The sequence below is a fragment of the Pungitius pungitius genome, chromosome 9 (genome assembly GCF_949316345.1).
Source record: "Pungitius pungitius chromosome 9, fPunPun2.1, whole genome shotgun sequence".
In the NCBI taxonomy this organism is placed as follows: domain Eukaryota; kingdom Metazoa; phylum Chordata; class Actinopteri; order Perciformes; family Gasterosteidae; genus Pungitius; species Pungitius pungitius.
In genome coordinates, this window is record NC_084908.1 from 12,788,139 (window position 1) to 12,809,154 (window position 21,016).

At 46.7% G+C, this 21,016-nt stretch overlaps 1 protein-coding gene across 4 annotated transcripts in view; it reads left to right on the plus strand.

Annotated features, from left to right (window-relative positions):
* Window positions 1-18,251, plus strand: part of dlc1 (DLC1 Rho GTPase activating protein) — a 66,967-nt gene extending 48,716 nt beyond the window's left edge. For 2 of the 4 annotated variants that reach the window (XM_037472802.2, XM_037472805.2), the window contains 13 exons: window positions 3,864-3,935; window positions 5,253-5,349; window positions 6,415-6,478; window positions 8,449-10,169; window positions 10,849-11,028; window positions 12,463-12,622; window positions 13,036-13,243; window positions 13,714-13,930; window positions 14,324-14,438; window positions 15,356-15,571; window positions 16,443-16,660; window positions 16,772-16,945; window positions 17,050-18,251. In XM_037472802.2, coding sequence (XP_037328699.2) covers window positions 3,864-3,935; window positions 5,253-5,349; window positions 6,415-6,478; window positions 8,449-10,169; window positions 10,849-11,028; window positions 12,463-12,622; window positions 13,036-13,243; window positions 13,714-13,930; window positions 14,324-14,438; window positions 15,356-15,571; window positions 16,443-16,660; window positions 16,772-16,945; window positions 17,050-17,149 — 3,542 coding nt within the window. In that variant the 3' untranslated portion in view covers window positions 17,150-18,251. The remainder of the gene's footprint in view (window positions 1-3,863; window positions 3,936-5,252; window positions 5,350-6,414; window positions 6,479-8,448; window positions 10,170-10,848; window positions 11,029-12,462; window positions 12,623-13,035; window positions 13,244-13,713; window positions 13,931-14,323; window positions 14,439-15,355; window positions 15,572-16,442; window positions 16,661-16,771; window positions 16,946-17,049) is intronic. The other 2 variants (XM_037472803.2, XM_037472807.2) reach the window with 1 other exon arrangement.
* The last annotated feature ends 2,765 nt before the right edge of the window (window positions 18,252-21,016 follow it).

A 21,016-nucleotide genomic window follows, 5' to 3' on the forward strand; every position in this document is an offset into this window, starting at 1 on the left:
CATTCAGACCTGGTTGTTGGTAGTTGATAGGAACCCTCTCTTCTGCCTTTTGGTTGGATTTCACAGCCGGCACTTTGAGACCCAGCGATGACGGGGTAATTCCAGATAAGCCACCTCAATTCACAACAGTTTTGGGGTCAAGCATTCCTCTTTATCTGCCAACTTCAAAGCCCCAGCCGTGACAACTGTATTGAGGCTCTTGACCTCCAGTTTTCTGTGTCAGTAGAATAACCTTTTGAGGTGGGGAACAGCATCCTTTTTGCTTGCTAGATCCTGACAAACTCCCTGAGGAGCTGAGTGTTCAGCCTCGGCCAAACCAGATCCCCTCCTGCAATGGAGGGAAACTTTGGCCGGCAATTGTGAGAATTTCCTGCCACAGGAAAAAGGGGAGCGGGTGAAGAGGCGAGCAGAATTGAAAGGAGCGAATGGAGCAGAGGAGACGATAGTGCGAGCGTAGAAAAATAATCAAAGACTATGATGGATAACTTTAGGAGTAGACACAGAGGCCAGTTCATTTCAAGCCACGTATCCATGTGCCTCTCTGTCCCACCTGACGGACGTGCTTCAGACATCCTGTGTGGCCTCCCTTCAGCAGCAACACGAAGTTCTGCTGTGCGCTCAGGATCACACATTAACCCACCCAGCTGTCAGTCTGTCCGCGTGCAAGCCCACTAGGCCGGAATGATTAGATGATCAAACACGAGAAAGACTTGGTCTACCGGGCTACTTCTTTTGCAGTCAGGAAGACTGATGTTGTTCATACGTGGTGTTTCTCATATAGCTCCAAGCCCAAAAGTCACTGGGGTGAAAATAACAAAAGGCCCAAAGTTCTTAGGGACAAATAACTTCATTATATGCACAAACGTTCATCCCGTACAGTTGTGTTACCACACAGAAAACTATAGTGAATCTAAACATGCAAATAAATGTTTTGGGAATGTGCCGTTGTGGAAATGACACTGCATAGCGTAGCATGGCATCATTAGTTGGCAGACAAATTGATCATCTCTGGGCCGTATTGCTTCTAAATTTTGATGCTGGATCCTTCTGTATCTTCAGCCAACGTGGCCCACGCAGACCAAATATCACCATCACTACCCTCCTCAAGCTGGCGTACTTTGGTTTTATTTTTGAGGGTAACTCAGGGATGTGTGCTGTTAGAATCCTGCTGCAAGACCCTCATTTATCCTGTGGGGCTTTGTAGCCGTCGTTAGCCATCAGTTCGTTTGGGAAGCACACACAATCCCCGGAGCCGTTGTTTGTCTTGGCTGCCTCCCCGCCTATTATCTGGCCAGGAACAAACGAAGGCGGGGCCTCACAGCCGGGTGGTCGGCGGCCACTGCAGCGCCGCGCGGCTCTCTTCCTGCAGGGGAAGCAGGAACAGGAAGTGAGGTAGTTCCCCGGCAAGGGCTAGGGAGTTGGGATTGACAGGGAGGGAAGACAAAAAAAATAAAACACCCCAATGAATCGTTATTTTTGGAGTATAACTGGATGTAAAAGAGTTGGGTTGGTGCTGTATTGCTATATTCTCGTAAAAGTCTTTAATGGATTTGTTGAGCTATATATATCTATATTAAATCCATACACACAAGACTGTGTATATGTTTGGCTCTATTGTTAGCCTGTTTGTGCCAGATGCCCCATGCCCCCCGACCACTTCCTGCAGCCAAACAAAAGATAGAAAAATATTCTTGCTTCACTCTGTGACCGAGTGGAGACACAATGCAGAGCAGTGACAAATATTATTCAGTTTTGTCCAGGGAGTGCGGTTGCCTTTAAGTCCACATCATGTCACTGTAAAGTAGATTTGACACACATTCTAGTCCACTGGGGGGGTGTCACTGGATAGCTTCTCCCCAAAAAATACCTAATGGATCCCATAGCCCCCTTTTTGGGGGTGGAAAGCAAACTATGTGTTTGTATGTCCAATTTACATTTCAATAGCTTTACTGTCTTTTGAGTGGTTTGTCTTTAAACATGAGGTCTGTCTTTGCAAACACACACGGGCTTGCATGTGCACACACACACACACACACACACACACACACACACACTGAGATGTTCAAGCAAACAGAAGACTAGCTCTCCGCAGTGCTTGCTTTAAAGAATGCTGGGATAATTACCCGTTGGTTTCAGCGCTCCTCAGAGTTCACTGCTCTCCAAAAATACAATGGGGAAAACACACCGCTGTGGAGAATTTCACATCCGCAAGGACATTTTTAGCTCCTATGCCAAATCAATCGGCGTTAAAAAAAATCTGTGTTTATGTGTTGTTTGACACTGGGGCGCATGCTGGTGTCACAGTGGTTTCTTCATGGCGTGTCGGCCCCTGCAGTGGCAAAGGGGAGACCCTGTTTTGGTCGTGTCTCACCTTGTTGTTAGTGGGTTTGTCTGCCGTCTAGGCTTGTTGTTGGTATGTAAATGCTTGTATACGCTCGAGAGCAGACCCTTTGACCCGTCTGTCTCTCTGTCTGTCTGACAGTACTTTATGGTTACCCTTCATTTGTCCACAAGTCAATTCCAACGTGTCAATGGCTTAACTTGAGTGACATTATTCATTCCACATATATCTTTGTACTGACTTTATAACTAATATTTAATACTTTTTAATTAAGTTTCTCTTGGGCACAATCTGTTCTCCTTTTTTGCTCCAGTAAACACTGAGTGTAACCTAGTCTTGAAATGAGGTGATGTTAAAGATAAAATAAACTGCTCTGCATCTCTCTCTGTAAAGTACATAACTATGATGTCCAAATGCAAGGATTGTAGAATGCGAAATGGAAATGTTTCAACTATCCTGCCAGAATTCCAGACTTCACACACACTTCCCGCATTTGTAACAGGATTATTAAGTATTTATTAGCTTTCATGTTTTGCAGTCATTCCCCATGTTGTCCCTCTCATCTATGGTTTACCCTTGTCTTTTCCTGCCTTTGTTCCACAGCTTTTGTTTTGCTCACAGTGGCGCTACATTTGTACTTGCTGTCATTCAACAAAAGAGGCCAATGTTAAGTTTGATCTTTAAGGCCTGGAGACATGTTTCTGTCCGTCTTCCTTCTTGCAAACTGCTGGCCGTGGGGGTGATGGAGCTATTGAGTTTGTCCAGCCATTTGGCATGTGACATCTAAAGGGCTTTCACAGATAATTGGGGGACATCACATGGCTCCACTAACACGGGGCACCTCAACATTCAGTTGGTATTTAGCACATCTATCCCAAATGTTACACCTTGTGTTTGAAGGGATTTATGGAAGAGTGCGGCAGTGGTGGCGAAGCATTGTGAGGATGTTTGACTTTAGTGGTGGCATTGATGGTGACTTGAGAAACATGCACCTGATACGTATGTGAAAACCTAAAAACATCTTTGTCAACAAAAGTTTGTGAAGGTTTTTGTCATTGTGAATGTGGCACCACTGCAATAATATGTTCTATGTAAAATCAAACCCAGCAAATAAACAGAAGCATTTTTTATATAAGGAAAGAATCCTAAAAGTCGTTTTCTGTTGAAGACCGCTGTGTGAACAGCAATTACCACTGCTTTACCTGGATAAGGAGCTTAGGTGGCACACACTTGGCGTGTGAGGGGTGTTAACACAATTTGCACGAAAGATGCATTGAGCTCGAGCTTTGGAAGCATGTGAGAGAGAGAGAGTGACCAAGTGTGAGATAGCTAATAAGGTCAAGGGGTTCACATTTGGTAAGCTGCTAGCGTGTCGGAGAGCCGAGTTCCAGAGTTTCGCCCTTTAGCAATGTTATAATTATGTTTGCGTCAGAGGATTTTATTATAAAAATGTATTTTATTTTCCCTTTTTAGTTAGTATTGAAGTGTCTCCTAACATGCTTTTTGTTTTCTCCTCCTGCAGAGATCGAAGCCAAAGAGGCCTGTACCTGGCTCTGGGCAGCCGGGTTCCCACAGTATGCCCAGCTTTATGAAGGTAAGGAGCCCACTCTCCCCCCTTGTGGCCATGACGACGGTACGGCCTTGTGCTGAGATTAAACATCCACTGTTATGGTGCCAATCGTGACATAATCTGTGAGATTATGTTCATTTGGTGTCATGTTAGTTATGTGTTATTACCACAGCGATGCAGGCTGAAAAAAAGGCAGTGAGGTAAAATTAACCATCGTGTAATAATCATACCTGTTAAGTAGCTCTTTGAGGAACAAAGGTCTTTGATACCTTACCTTGGTCACAATGACATGTGGATGAGAAAGAATGCTTTCTTTACATTCTTTACACTCCATATAGCTACTCCAGCTTTATTATGGCATGCCATGGACATACCAGTTGCCCTTATGTAACTGCAGGACGATGACAGCGGAACCAAGCTTCCATTGTCAACGGATCACTGCTCGCTGCCACTAAACCGTGAAAAGTTTCCGATGTGAACGGAAAGCTCATTGTGCCTCTGCACAGGTGATGAGACTGTTTTCTTATACACAGACAAAGAGCAACACAAAAGTGCAAACCCCCATCAATCACTGTGCGGAATTTAAAGCGTCTACGGCTCGCCTCGACACCCTGAGGAATCTGTGCCGATGCATGACACGTTTTTCCCTGCCCCGTATCCGTTGGGCCATCTCCATTGTGCGCGCTGTCACGACTATTGCCCCGCTAAAGATGAGCCGCCTGATAGGCCTCATTCAGTACAGTAGCAGGCCAAAGGTTGCTGGCTTCCCTTGAACAGCGTTCCTCTTATCGGCCCGGGGGGGGGGGGGGGGGGTTTAGATGCAAGATTCCCGTTTTGGGTTGGGTCAAGGCATTCCGGAAAACCGGAAACCCGGGAAAATCCGCTCACCCAGCCGTGTGTGCCGGAGCGCTTTAATATTCTGACCTTAACCGTTAACCGTTACTGATGCGTCGACTCCGTGAGTAAGTGATCCTGTAAAACCAGGTAGACTTGGGAGATGGAGGCAGAAGGAGAAAAGGAAGTGGGACCTCTGAGCAGCAGTGGAGTACCTATTGTCATTCTTCAATCAATCCCCTGTTCTCTCCCCCTGTGCTCCACATCCCCCCTGCCTGCCGGCTCTGAAAGCTGCAGCTGTGTTTGTTTGGTCAGCTAAGACGCTACTTCCTCTTTCTGGCTTTTCATCGGGCCTGTATGGGGGCAGAAGGTGGGACGGAAGGCCCTGGCGGGTGTTTGAGTGGGTGGGTGGGTCTTTCTGACGCCAGGGGTTATATCTTTATATCTTTTTTTTTTTTCTGAACTCAATGATCCAATCAGCGGCAGGAAGATGCCCACACTAATCAGACCCTCTCTCCTTAGATGCCCAGTTTCCTATCGACATCTCTTCAGTCACCAGAGACCATGACTTCCTCGACCGGGACGCTATTGAGGCTCTCTGCAGGTGAGATGCGAGTCATACAGAACCTTCCCTGCGTCTTTTCCCTTTCTTTTGATGTTATGCGCCCCTCTTCTGATGCTTTCTCTCCTTCAAGCTCTTGTTTTCCCCCCTGAATTAAACCATGAGGGCATGACTTCAAAAGGAGAAATGCTTTAGAAAGTCGCAGATGAGATGAAAGAAGGACATGATAAGCACTTTGGAGTCATGCAATGCACATTTTCCTATCTCCATTTGGGCTTCAATGTCCAAATCTCATTCTCACGTTGTAATCTCCCTCCTCCGGCAGTGACTATCAACCTCAAGCATTCCGCATCATGCTTGCAAGCACATGTCTCTGGATGCTACGGTCACGCAACTTTCAGGCACTTCTTTTCATGCTTTAGGAATCATCACATTGCTTGATTTTGCATTTGTATGAAGTTTCATCGATCTCAGTTAGTTAGTGTGAGAAAAGGCTAAATGAGGTTTGGGTCCTAGTTGGAGCCCAACTGCAAGTAAGCTAATGGCTCTTTAATTGAGTCGACTCCTCGATCAAATTCCCACTCTTAAGTAATAAACCACAGCAGGTGTCCCCTCCATACATCTGGAAGCTATCATCTCGCTGTTCCCTGCCTTGGCAGCCTTTCACCCCCTCCCCTCAACCCCAAGTATCCCCCCTGTTCCCGTACCTTCATCTCTCCATTGTTACATGATCTGCTCTTTAGAGGGTGGAACCCACCACCACCACCACCACCACCCTCTCGCTCAGCTTCTCCAGGTGGCTGGGGGGGGGATAAGCTTTCTGTCCCCTCCCCGGGTTTTCGTCACCACTCCAGCAGATTTCATTCTCTCTCGCTCTCCTTCTCTTCCCCCTCATGTGGAGATTATCCTTCAGCAGCTCATTAGCCAACCTGGGTGCAGCCAAAATCCCCCCCCCCCACCTCTGTCTTTCTCTTCCCCTCTTCTGTTTTTCGGTGTGTTTCATCATTTCTTCCGTTGGTGAGAGGTTTGTGTTTCAGGACAAACTCCAGCAGCTGGAATATGCCAAAGCCAATTTTAAATGTAGCCAATGTGTTTGTGTTTTTGCAGGAGACTGAACACACTCAACAAGTGTGCTCTAATGAGACTGGAGATATCGCCGCAAAGAAAGAGAGTAAGTGAACGTGCACACATTAGCTCCACTCCTTTTTCTGAAGAATCCCCCTTCTTCTCAACCACAACTGCATTCCCTCACCTCAACCACCAGTTCACTCTTGGCCACGGGGCAGAGCTGTCTTCTTCTTCTCATCTTCTTTAATGAGAAGGCACCTGTTGGCTTTATTTCTATATGAAGTGGGCTGTGAGTGCCCTAGGGGGAAGGAGGATAGCGTTAATGTCTAAATGAAGGGGGTTGAATTCCCCAGAACCTCCGCCCCGCTAAATGCATGCTCCCCTTCTTTCTCAAATACTTCCTCAAACTTCAGGAGTTTGCATGTTGCTTTTGTTGCAACCTTGCAGAACGAAACCACAACACATCTTTTGTCTGTTTGAAATGTCTTTTTAATGAGCCCAATATGTTACGTTTTTAAGTAGCTTTAGTCCCTAAAACACCGCCTTCTTAGATTTTGCGTTCAAGGAAACAGGGCTCTTGGAAGGAAGGAGGATAATTGTGTGACTTTCCCCGTTTAAGATCATGCGTGTTTGATGTAAACCTGACTGTGTGACTTGCACTGTAGGCAGTACCCCCTTCATTCCCAAACCGCCTTGAGTGGCGCATAGTACCATCCGTGTTCGGTGTGCGGTGGTTTTCTGAATCACGACCCTTTCTGTGTCACCTTTTATTTCAGGAGTCAACAAGAGTAGAGGTGTCCCCCCCCCCCCCCACCCACCCTTAGAAAGCTTAGGAATGCGCTGATCTCCACATTCCCTCCATCTTAAATCTCCATCTCTGTTTGTAGTTCTTTCTGGTTTAATCTTTCTATCAGTGGATATCACAGGTTAAAAGCAGATTTAAATAGATGAGTTGATTGCAATAATAACAAGTTTTCATTCCGTGGATTCCTTGTGACGTTTAAAGTGCCCACCCCTACAGTGAATGCTTGGCTTGTTTGATGTTTTGAGGATAAGATATCTCCACAGTGTTGATGAATGGTAGACGTACTGTTGGTCAACCACTGCCAATCTCTATGCAGTAATCTCACATTCCATCCGACATAACCTGGGAAAAGAAAGTCACCATGGAATGAAAATGCCAAAAAAGGTCTCTGTTGCTCTCTTTAAATCATGAACTTGAATCCAAAGCCGTGAAAAATGAAAGCCCACCTCTAGTGGAACATGGAGTTTGTGCATTCTTCCTATTTTTAAACACAACTTTTTTTTTTTTATTCGGATTATTAATTAAAGCAAATTGCTCCAAAAACCTTTTGGGGATTTTCTTTCAAACTGTAGCTGTGGCTTTAGAAAGGTAACAAGGAAGAGGCTAAATTGTGGCGTGGGGTTTGGTAAGTGTGAGGATGTCTCCTTTGGGAAAATCCCGGTTTAGCCTGTGTGTACAACAGTCAGTGTGTTTAAATAGGGTGGACATCTCTGTCATAGACAAAAAACCTTAAGGACGGACACCAGCCGCGTATCAGTGACGCTGTCTCTGCCTATGCACAGACAGAGAGGATAAAGACTGTGGGGGGGGGGGGAACGACCCCAGTCTGGCCGTCTGCATTGTGAGCGATGGGGGTCATAGTGGAATTTCCTGAACTCCCTCCAGGCCCAGAGATAGATTAACCAAACTGGGGGAGGTGTGTGCATTGTGAAGAAAAGGTGCCTGTGCACATTTTTGTCTTTTGTATTGTGAATGGCCGTGTTTTCAGGAAGTGACAAAATCCTGTTTACCGCATAGCGATAAATATCATTGCTTAAAGTAACATGCCCACCCACAGCACGTCTGTTTGAAAACCAGTGTGCAAATGCAACCACTGCAAAATCATTTCCCGAAGTCCAAAAGGTTTCCTGGACCAATGTGGGGAATATTTGAAAAGAAATGGAAAACATCGCTGTTCTATAACGGTCGTTCTCCCTCCCTCTCTGTTTTCCCCCCTTTCTCGCTATTTCTTTCTCCCTCTCTCTTATCCCTCCTTCTCCCAAACCCAGAGCGAGGACTCCGATGAAGACGAGCCGTGTGCCATCAGTGGCCGCTGGACCTTCCAGAGGGACAGCAAGCGCTGGTCCCGTATGGAGGAGCTGGAGGTTTTTTCCTCGCTGCCGGCAGATGCCGCGCTGCCCCCGTTCCCCACGGACCATCCGTCCCAGAGAGTCAAGCTCGCCCTGCGCGAGGGCGATAGTTCAGAGAGCATGCTGACAGACCTCAGTGAGCTGCCGGAGGTGGGCTCCATCCACAGCAGCGGGAGTAGGGGACGGGGAGAGGAGAAGAGCCGCGGCGCCGCCCTGACACACGAAGCCGTAGCCGCCGGCGCGACTCGCGCCAGCTCTGTGGCCAGCATGTGTTCGTCCTCGGGCACCGGCGGGTCGGGATGCGTTAATGAGGACTCGCTGTCGGACGGGATGCCTCCATCGCCCCTGGAGACACTCGGACAGTTCACCTTTGATGTGAAGACGGGAATGGGAGGCCTGGGGGCAAGTCTGGACGCAGGAGACGGCGGCGGCAGCAAAAGCACACGCTCCAGAGCCAAGAGCTTCCTCAAGAGGATGGAGAGCCTACGGCTGCGCAGCGGCGCCTCGTCCAAGAGAAAGAAGAAGGGGAGCGCCAGTGGAGGCAAGATAGAAATCAGTGGCCCTGTCATCAAAGAGGGTCTGGACGATGACAAGCTGCGGAGGCTCAACTGCGTGGACATCTCCAGTATCAACCTCAACCAGAACCTCAATCACCACCGCAACCCCGGTCAGACGATGACGCTCAACCGGAATCGCTCCGTCTCCTATTCCACTCAGACCAGCAACGGCAGCACCGGAAGTACCGGGAGCAGCCATTCCGAAGCCAGCAGTGGCAGTGCGGTGAGCACGCCGAGCCCGGTGACCCGCGCTCGCAGTCACAGCATAGCGGCGGGCTCCAGCAAAAGGGGAGGGATGTATTTGGAGGGTTTTGATCCTTTCAGCGTCCCCCAACTGTCCCCGGATGGACCGCCGACACCCGCGGCCAAATCTGCCCCGCCCATCGCCTGCCAGGCCGGCAAAGGGATGACGGTCGATGAGCAGAACCGCAGGAACAACTGCGCCGCTCGAGGCGACATCAGACGAGCAGCGGCGGCGGCAGCAGAAGAGGAAGAAGAGGAAGAAGAAGAAGAGGAGGGAGAGGACGGCATGATCTTCTTCTTCTTACCCGAAGGTCACAAGCCTGGGACCTTCCCCAAAGCCCTGCAGGACGGGAGTTCACGCGCCAGCAACGGGAATGACAACGGGAACTCTGTGATCCTCAGGGGGCGGCAAAGCAGACGGCAGCGCCATTGCTCCTTGGGCTCCGTGGACAGTCGCCTCAGTTTTTATGACAACGTGCCCTACGCTGAGAGGGAGGAAGGTGCAGAGGAGGAGGAGGAGGAGGAGGAAGAGGGGGATGAACGCAAACTGGAACAAGTGCTGCAACACGTCAGCGGCCTGCAGCGGTTCGTCAACGCCTGGTCGGAGGCTGTGGCCGGGGAAGAGGAGGAAGATGAGGAGGACGAAGAGGAGGAGGGAGACTCCGACTCTGCGCTGGACTCGGCCTCGCCGTGCCCCTCGTCTCCTCTGCAGAACCGGCTGGAGGAGACGGAGAACGGAAGTGACCAAGACAGCACAGGAAACCCGCTGGGCGAGGGGGAGGAAGGCATGAGAGAGAGGAGGGATTCTGGTGTCGGGGCGTCTCTAACCAGAACCAGCAGGTCAGTGAAGCTGCATTAGTGCCGTCGTCTTACCGTTCAAGGGGTCAGTTCATAAAACGTAAAAAAATCCCAGGCTACTTTTGAGATAGCGTGTGGCCTCTGTCCCAATATACCAAAAGTGAAATAAATGATCTTCATGGTGTTTCCAGCCTGAACACCTTTTCGCGGCAATAACAATTATTTTAGCTTTTTGGGGTGGACTGAATTCTAACCAACAGGCCCACACACCTGCCAAACATGATCTATATGCACGAAAAGCTGAAGGACAACAAAACAATAGAAAGACTTAACTCTGAGGCTTCCATAGAGTGACAGCGGTGGATAAACGGGGGGGACACGCTGAGACTTCTCTCCTTACGTAATGCCGCTGGATGCTCTGGAATGCTGCTGGTCTCCACGGGGACCAATGCTGTCCCCCCAGGAATCCACGGGCAAAATCACATTTGGGGAGGGCGGGGGGGGATGTGCGCAAGGTTTTTCTTTATTCATGTGTGTACACAAATCCATGTAATCCCCGAACTGATCACTTGGCACATAAAACCTACCAAGACTGTGTGTGGCTTTGTGTTATTTTCTCATCTGTACACAAAAGCATGACGCATCTCCAAAGAGTAAAGGCGGTCTTTAAATCGCATCTCAATTTCAGCTCTCCTTCTCTTTTTCCTTCTGCTTCCTCCAGACCGCAGAAACTCCGTTGGCCGAGCTTCCAGAATTCCCACCGGCCAAGTTTGGCCTCGGCCCAGCTCCAGATCAGCTGCCAATCTGTCCTACAGATGAATCTGCTTCAGAAGTTCTCTCTGCTGCAGCTCACTGCTCTGCTGGAAAGACACACCCCTACAAACAAACATGGCTTCAGCTGGTGAGTTGACTGGGGGAACATGAAACGCAGGGAATGAATGGCACAGGAGGATTTCATATTGGGATTGTTTGACACCCACACAGATCATTTGAAGCAGGTTTAAAATGTGGAAGGTCTCCTGTGTCAGGCTAATTGTTGTTTGTAAGTGATGCCCATACATTAATGCACTCCATCCGTCCAACCGCTGACCCTCTCCGTCACTGGCCCGCTCCCAATCCCCTCTATCTGCAGGTCGTTGCATAGTGTGGTGACGGCTGTCCACAGAGATTGGGTTTCACATTCTTTTCCCAGGCCCATAATTGCTGGGAAGGGGCGTACATTGTCTTTTTCTCAACGGGGCAATCATGGCAGTTTGCACGTTTGGTGTTACAAGAGCTGGAGGCCGGAAAGCTAGTTCCTTGACACGTATTCCTCCAAAACTAGCTTCTTTATCACTTTAGGGCGTTGGTTCGAGGCCACTTTATATGCTGCTCTTGATTAGCAGATGGCACATCATTTCTTCCCTCTGTTTTCAGTGTTCAGGTTTTTTCAGCTTCTCTTTCCATGTGTACATCTGCTGGACATTGTTTTCAGTCCAAACATATGTTACAGGAGATTGTGAATTCACCTTACAGAGAACCACACTTATTATTTGGCTTTTCTCAACTATGAAAGGTCCAAAGAGGAAAGTGAAAAAAATCACATTATTTTTGTGTGGTTTTGGCTTTCCATATATTTTTTTTCATCTACCCGAGGCCTTCCTTAGGACGGGAACAGAAGGCTACATGACCATCTTATGACAGGCTGTGGCTCAATGGAAGACAGAGGCCACTTGTTGCCCGCTGGAGGCCCACACATATTCAGAATTCCGAGCCGAAATCATAATTTGCTCTTTTCCCATTTTTCCCCTAACCGTGGTTCTGAGTCTTGTGATGGCTGCTTATACAAAGGCGAGCTTGTCCCGAGTCACGCTGGTGTCTCTCTGCTGCTAAACTTTCTCCATGCAGATAGACACACAGGCATAAATCTGTGGGTGCATTCTTGTGAAACGGTCGGAGTCGCATGTTTCAACTCTTGGGTTTGTGGTTATTGACTTAGGGTTCACTTACTCTACACACACACACACACGCATAGTAACAAACCGAGACAGACTATAAAGCGGTGGGAACCTCCCCTTTTGACTCCCGTGTGTACATCCGACTCCCTGTCCCTGTCTCCCCTCACCCTGTCTATCCACCTCTCGTAAAACCGCAGACAGGTTCCGGCAGCCGCTTGGTATCCTTATTGCACTCACGTAAAACACACACACACACACATTTTTTTTCTGCAGTGTGTGAATGTAACATATCCATCTTCAGTCAAAATGTTGTTGTGTTAGTAGGCGTTTCTTCTCCTAAATACTCGATATGTGGCCGATGTCCATGAGTTTTCTTTTCTTGTGTGTGCATGTTGCAGGGCTGTGCCAAAGTTTATGAAACGCATGAAGGTTCGGGACCACAAAGACAGGAATGTTTTCGGGGTGCCACTCCAAGTCATCGTCCAGCGCACCGGCCAGCCCCTCCCTCAGGGAATTCAGCAGGCCATGCGCTACTTACGCAACCAGTGCCTTGATCAGGTAACATTGAGTATACAAAACAACACACATACTGTGTATGGATACATGTATATTTTGAGTGTATACAGCTTAATAGTAAGGTACATATAATGTGCTAAGAATAAATAAATATTACGGTTTGCTCGGTTTCTTAAAGAAAATATTTTTAATCCAGTGACATTTTTGACAGGCTTATCACGGCGTCTGTGTGCACGTACATTCACAAAGGAAAGAGCGAGTGAGGAAGGATTAGCAAATAAAGCTCTGGATTTGAAGATATTAATTTTCAACGATAACAATAATCCCTTAAGATACGCCGCAATGATAGAAAAACTGTACTCATGCTTATACTGATGTAATAAGGAAATAATAGTTCAAAGCTGAATATATATATATATATATGTATTTCCCTTTATCCCCCACTCTTTGTTCAGGTGGGACTTTTCAGGAAATCAGGCGTTAAATCTCGTATCCAAGCTCTTCGTCAGATGAACGAGGCCAGCGGCTTAGATGGCGGAGGCGTCAACTACGAGGGCCAATCGGCATACGACGTGGCAGACATGCTGAAGCAGTACTTCAGAGATTTACCAGAACCTCTGCTCACCAGCAAGCTGTCTGAGACCTTCCTCCAGATCTATCAGTGTAAGAAAACAGACGCGTTCGCTCGAAATATAAACAAAATCGTGCTAAGACATTTAGTTCACATACACACATCTGTAAGTGTATTGCATGTGGGAATAAACAAGACGGTTTTGTTTTAGAGCTGAAAATGAAATTGCGAAACCCGTAAAAGGAAAACAAACAAGACGAGCGCAGGAAATACCTGTGAAATGATGTGTCTTCTTTGACTCGCTGTCACGTGACATCCCCACAAGTTCTATGATTGACGCGGCTTCTCGAAGAATTAAAAAAACGGCCCAGTGCATGAAGTACGCAGCATAAAATGTACACGCACATTTTAGAACACACTCAGGCCTACGCAGATCCAACTCCAGCTCCATTCCTGGAGGAGGAACCCAATAGACACACGAATAGACGACATCCTGCAGCATTACGGGGGGTTATTGGTCAACACAGTATTAAACACGAGCCACGTCTCTCTTCCTCTGCAGACATGCCCAAAGAGCTGCGCCTGCAGGCGGCCCGTGCCGCCGTGGTGCTGCTGCCCGACGAGAACCGCGAGGCGCTGCGCACACTGCTGTGTCTGCTGAGCGACGTGACGGCCAGCGTGTCCGAGAACCAGATGACTCCCACCAACCTGGCCGTCTGTCTGGCCCCGTCCCTCTTCCACCTCAACACCCTGCGCCGCAAGGAGAGCTCCTCGCCAAGGTGCTTGGCCTCCACGCCGCTGCAATTGGCTCATTTGGATTTGATGAAAAGCGTTGTCACCGACACAACTATGGCATTAGAAGCTCACATCACACATTATGTGGTCCATTCTCGAAAAAGAGTAGTTGGGAAACAAAAGAGCAGGATATTGTAGATGGAGGAGAGAGAGAAAAAAAGAAGAGAGATGCACTTTAAAGGGGAGTAGGCGAGGGAGAGGGAGAGTGTAAATAGAAAGGTTGCTTAAATATCTGCACCTCATTAAAAACATGTTTAGCTAGAGCAGGGTCATATGGGGTTGTAACCGCCAAAACCAACCTTAACCACTAGCTCCCACTCTGCCCTCTCCTACCCCACAATAGATGCTGTTACTAATCTCTTTCCTGTTTTTTAAAGGGTGATGAACAGGAAGCAGACACTGGGAAAGCCGGACCAGAGAGACCTGAATGAGAACCTGGCTGCCACCCACGGCCTCGCACACATGATCCAAGAGTGCAGCAAGCTCTTCCGGGTATGTAGTGGATGTCCCCCTGGAGCGCAATGTGTCCTCTAACTTAGCAAACTCCTCACTTTAGAATTGAAGAATGTACATGGGAACCGTGAGATGAATTCAGAATGGCTTCCTGAGGTATCAATGAGTTAAATCGATTCAATTAATTTTATTTGCACAAGCGCGTCTTTGTTTATTATATCATTAGGACACATAAAGCGACTGGGCCTTCCAAATGGCCGCGTTCTGTAGAACTGGACTTGGCTGGGTATCTCTGTTCAGTTACACCGAACCCAAGCATCAGTTGAAGGATTTAAACCACAGACCCGTTTGGTTCTGTGTGTAAACAAGGAGAGCAGAATGAATAAACAGGAAATAATCAGAAAACTAAACAATTGCTAAATCAATTTACAATCCAATTCAGCCGAAACGGTCCCTGTCTGGTGCCATCTTCTCTGACATACTACAGTAAATGCTAAGAACCCACATGCAGCGGGTCATTAGTCTTAGTTTGATTAGATTGCCTCCCGGCTCACTGGTCACATCCAGCAACAAATAAACTGAATTTACTTTCAAATTATTTTCTTTTAATTAGATCTATACTTCATAAAAGGAAGATGACCTATGAAATCTTTTGCCTGTAAAATGTTTTCTTATCCAATTAAAATCCTTTTCTCAGACATCGATATCATAAGTAAATTAAATTAAACCTGAAAGATGACTCAAACATACAGACAAAGAAAAGAATTATGATAATAAGCTAGGCAAGGAGATGAAAACGGGATGTGGTGTATTTACATCCTTAATGCAAGTTACGCTTAATACAGTTTCCCACTATTTAAGGGGGAATGTCAAAACATATTTTGCCATCATGCACCCTCCAGAAACCACATGCAAAGGCCAGTCCAGAGTCTCATAGTCCTCCTCCTTTCACACAGATCCCAGAGGAGATGAATCGCTGCAGAAACTCCTACGTGGAGCAGGCGCTGCTGCCTGGGCGCTTGGAAGACCTCACAGGCGAGGACGCCGTAGAGGGAGGATTCAGGGCCTACCTGAAGGACAGCCTGGACGCCCTCCTCAAAGACGCCAAGGACAAGTTCAGAGGTTACGACAGCTGCTCCACACCTGAGCACGCCGAACTTGCCTGCAAGAAGGTAAGACCCCGTGTTTGTTCATCAACTCTCTGTGGTTCATTTTTAGGGAGGAAAGTATTGTCCTTTTGAGGGTGATAATTAGAGCGAGGACGGGGGATTATTCACTGGGAGGGAAACCGATCGTCAGTCAATCTGCATTTAGTGTGTCGAGAAGCCGCCCACCCGTGAAGCCTCACAGCTATCTGTGCCTCCCGTCATCTCCTTTCCTCTTTGTCTCTGACAGATGGTTTTCGGACTTTATCCTGCTTCTCTAAACATTGAGTTGGAAAACCCGCAGTTAGTGTTTCCTGTATAAAAACACATCCGTGTGAAACTGACCCGGCCCTTTAGCGTCTCATTCCCACCACGGGGTTGGACTCTATTCCAGAGTGACATCAGCTCGACAGAGACACACAGACATGCGCGGCCCCGCGGTTCTCCCGAGCTTGCGTTTCCGGTGTGTAGTGTGCGAGGGCCCGGTGGGAGTTTGTCTCGTCTCCAGTTTGAGAGTCACAAGGCGCAGAGTGTTGTTTGTCATCTGACAGCCCAAAAGAAGCAGCTGACTTGGCTCGCGGGCATTGGGGGCTTTTAAGACACTGCCTGACTGTTGTGGATAAAATAAGGGCTGGAACAGCACTTCCAATCTCTGTAAATACGACTTAATACGATTAGAAAAGCTCCCAAACCCTTGCATGACACAAGAAAATAGAGGATTTGAAGTATTCCACATTTCACATATACATCATTATTGCCCAGACTTACCGTCACGCTCATTGTCTGTCCTCTTTCTGCAATCACCTGTCAGAAAAACAATATAAAATGCAGCAGAATAGTTGTAAGTTAATAACAGAAAGCTGGTTAAGTTGTTGGGTCCTTGCACGCGTTTCTCCAGGTTCATGATGGCTTTCCGCTGCGGCTGTGGAAGGTGACCGTGGAGGTGCCTGCGAGTCCTGAGGAGGTTCTGACGAGACTGCTGCGGGAGCAGGGCTACTGGGACGAGGACCTGCTCGAGAGCCGGGTGGTGGAGACCCTGGATGAGAGGACGGAGGTCTACCAGTACGTCAGGAATACCATGGCTCCACATCCCACCAGAGACCACCTGGTGCTCAGGTAGACATTTTCCTCCTCTTGCTCCCGACCTCCCTCAACTTCTCTCTTTGTCTCTCTTTAATGTTCTTTTTAAAAAGAATAATCAAAACGTATCATTGCTCTCCCTTCCAGAACGTGGGTAACGGACCTGCCCAAGGGAGCGTGTGCACTTGTGTGTAGATCTGTGGACCATGAGGCCGCACGTGTTGTAGGCGTTCGGACCAATGTACTCACCTCCCGCTACTTCATTGAGCCCTGTGGAACCAACAAATCCAGACTCACGCATATTTCCAGGAACGACTGCAGGTAAGAGACGGACTGAAAGGGTCATGGACGATTTGGGGATTAGATTTGATTCTAGTTATTTGATCATTCAATAGTTTTAACGTCATGTCTTCTTTTTTCCCCAGGGGTCGTTTCCCAGAGTGGTACAATAAACTATACGGACACTTGTGTGCTGCTGAGGTGGCGAGGATACGGGACTCATTCACCGTGCCCATGGACAAATGAGAAAGCAGTGTGTCATTCGGGGAGAAACAGACTCAACATAATTTGGGCTTAAAATGACTCATTTTATCCGTGAGCAAGATGGGGTCCAAGCATCTTAACCGTCACATCCTTGATTGAAGGACTTTTTGCTTAAATTTTGTTCCAACAGACTGGTGTTATTGTTCAAGAACAGTTCTGTTTGGGCGCACAGCGTGCTGCCAGGAGGACTCGTGACACAAACACTTATCCGGGCCAAAAGACGATGATGTGGATGATACAGGATGTGATCCAAAGGGTGCTATAGCTTCTGAGAAGCAAGGGTGTATGTGTGCGCGCATGTGTGTGTGTGTACGTGTACATGAGTGTTCAAAGGTTAATAGATACATATTCCTCGCATTGCTTTTCCAGTAGCAGCATAATGTGTACATACATTATTCTGTTCACAGTGGTGGTATGTGTCTGCCTTGTGTTACCCCTCTCTCCATTGTTTTGTTACAGCACGGCACAAGAGGAATGATAGACAACAGTATGGTCATTTGAATGATGAATCCACGGGTGAATAAAGGTGTGAATTTGCAGGTAAAACCCAGAGTATATAGCAGTATCATAGTAAGGTGACGGGGGTGAGGGAGGGGGCTGATATCAGGGTTCAAGTGTTTCAGGAGAGGAAGGCAAAGACAGATGAGAATCGGTGGCTGGCACACCAATAAGAGAGGGAGCGATCCAAGAAACCGAAACGGATCCCTCCTCATTACTGAGCTGGCAACAAGGCCCAGTGCAACAAGCTGGTAAAACAAAAACGGCTCACGAGGAAGCGGTTGTGACCGAGGCTCTCTGTTAGAGACGAGGAATGTTACATATTTTACAAGATCACACCAACAAAGCTAGAATTTAAAACCAACAGATCTACATAAATGGACCAAATCTGAGAGAGCTTAAACAAGTAGCTTTAAAAATACGCCTTTTCTTCATTATTTAAAGGTTAGAGTTAGTGTTGCTAAGAGCACATGTGTTCACTTGTATAGATGTTTTACAAATAATATGGATTTCACAATCATTTTGGTGTCCATGAAAACAGAAAAAAGACAATGCACTGTTCTAACTTGCAGCAGAAACCTCCGGCGAGTCCTCTAAAGATGAGAAGTAAGTGGTCCTTTTATAAAGGGGGAGATATTACAGGTTTTACTGTAAAGAAGAGGGCCGATTGAATGTTTGTGATTTCAAAGGAAGGAAAACGATCTTTGTGTTAGCTTCTATCTCTGTGCTGTTGTGTCAGTGTTTTAAAGGAAGACATTTAGGTCCTCATAACCTTCTTCATTCATAACACTCATGCTTCATTGTGAGGGCGCCCATATTTGTTGTTGAGTTGTATGATTAATTGTTAAGCCATTGTTCATATCGTAAGTGTTCGTACCTTTAACTGTGTCTGCCAAATAATAACGCATGAAAATTACAGTTAATTTAAAACAAATGTATTTATACCTCAGATATATGTTTGTTTTGTATCATACCATTTTATTTTATTGTAAATGTTAAGCTTTGTGTTACAGAAATGAACAAATGTTTTATCTTTTTTATTAATATTATTTCTGTACAGGTTAATCAAAGTGCACTATTAAATGTAATAAAATAAGAAATGATTAATGTGTCTTTTGTATATACAGCAGTTAGTTCTGGGTGTCACCATTTACTGATATCTAGACTAACTCTGGATTTTCTTCACCAGCACGTCCACAGCTTTCTGTGTCTATCCTTCACTCCAGTGATTCCAGAGCTGGATACATGGGGGGTATCAACAGGCTTCTTATATGCTGATCTCATGCGTTGTCTTGTTTCTTGCATAACAATTGAATATAGCAGAAGACAATGGAGTCTGTTGTTCCACAGCTGGCTCGGTCTGGACCTGGCAGATTCAACAATTGGGGGTGCAGTCATGCAGCAAAGGAGAGGTCCAAAGGGTCAGAGTGGAGGCTAATGTACCCTATTGTTTCATATAACTTCACGTACGGTTTCTTTTTTCGTTGAGAATAAACCACCCATCAACCACAGAGTAGCAAAAGACTCAAACATTAAACCACAGATGTGTGCATCGTTTTGTCTTTGAACCTGAAATATGCATACAATAGATTTGTGAGTAATTGTGTTTGCTATGAACTTCACAGGCTGTTTATCTGTCCCTATTATTTAAATATGGTCTTCTCAGTTTTTGCGCAGTCACTAGGATTGCTGCTGTGTTTCTGCAGGCACATGTGTGTGAATGTGTGTTTTGCTGGGAACACAAGCGCTGTTGGGAGATTATCTAAAGAAAGATAAGTGTCTGTGTGTGTGTGTGGGGGGGGGGGGGGCTTTTCTTCCAGTTTGTCATCCATTTATCAAAATGCTGTCCTCATTGTGCAACCTTCAGTGTGAAGGTGGATCCATATCAGGTGCAATTTTTAAAAGTGAAGGATCTCCCGTCCTTTTTTTGACATAACTAATGCGTTGTTTAAAAAGATGTGAATGGCGCAGTAAGAATGAATTGGAACGGCAACCAACTGGAAGGAGAGGATATAAACTTATCAAATACTGCAAATAATAATCCAATTGCTCTGCTTCTACTTGCACGTGTTCATTATTCTTCATTGCATATGTTTAAACCCCCCTGCTTAATATCACATTAGAGTTTTCAGACCCGCTTTTCTGGCCATAGTTTGCATGTTCTCCCCCGAGACTGGGTGGGTTCTCCGGGGACTTCCCAAAACATGCGGGTTTGTTTATTGGTGATGCTAAATCGTGGGTGTGAGTGTGAGACTGAGTGGTGGTCTGTCTCCATGTCAGCCCAGTCCAGGCTGTACCGCTTCACCCGCCCAATGCCAGCTGGGATTGAGTGCAACACAAGGGGTCTCCAACCACAAATCACCGTTAGACTGTTGTTTAACGGGACAACACTGACCTCTGGTGGTTGCTTGGATTCATGTGTACATGTTGACCCACGTCGAGCACGTCATGTGTGCGTTTTGAGAGTCCGTATGGGCTTGAAACAGTGTAAAGACGAACGGGACTGCACTTTACTGCACCATATCACCACAACCACATCAAAAAGGTGATGTACAATCTGAAGGTAGTTATTTCATACGTTTTACTCTCTGATTTGAACATCTTACGTCATAAAATCACAGGTCATTTTAATGACGTTTTTCCTGTTTTTTGTTAAAACATCTTCAAAGAAGAAATATTATTCTGAATAAACAAGTAGTAAAACAAGTGGTTTCATGAGGGGTATTTTGTCCCATTTTGAACCCATCTGTGTAAATGTGATATAAGGGCCTCACAAAGTCTCCTGGTGAGCCCTCAAGGTCCTGACGGTGTGAGATCTGTAGTGCGCCTTAAATCCGTCAGTCCATTTATGGGGCGTCAGTCCATTTATCCGTGGCCGTTTCTCCAACGGGGGTGAGAAACGGCCACGGATGCTCCGATCTACAGAGGGTCGCGCTACCCTCGTCTACAGGACCATCCGCGATCGTTCCCCCCGTCCCGTCGAACGGACCATCGCCGATGGTTTCACTGGTCCGGCCCCCGTCATTCGCACCATCTGCGGCCGTTCCAGATGCTCTATAACAAGAGCTAATTCATACGGACTTGCCATCTTGGCTTGCTGCATGAATTAAGTATTGTAATTGTCAGTCGTCATGTCTGACGTTTAAACTCAACATTCAGATTTACATTTAGATTTAAATTTAACATTTACATTTAACATTTAGATTTAACATTTATATATAACATTTACATTTAACATTATTATTTAACAACTTTGTGTTACTGCCAAACATTTGGCAAGTTTATGTATTTACATGATTTTGTCTCTAAATATTTGAAAAAGTGACGTGTGAATATTGTCCTGCTTTTTTT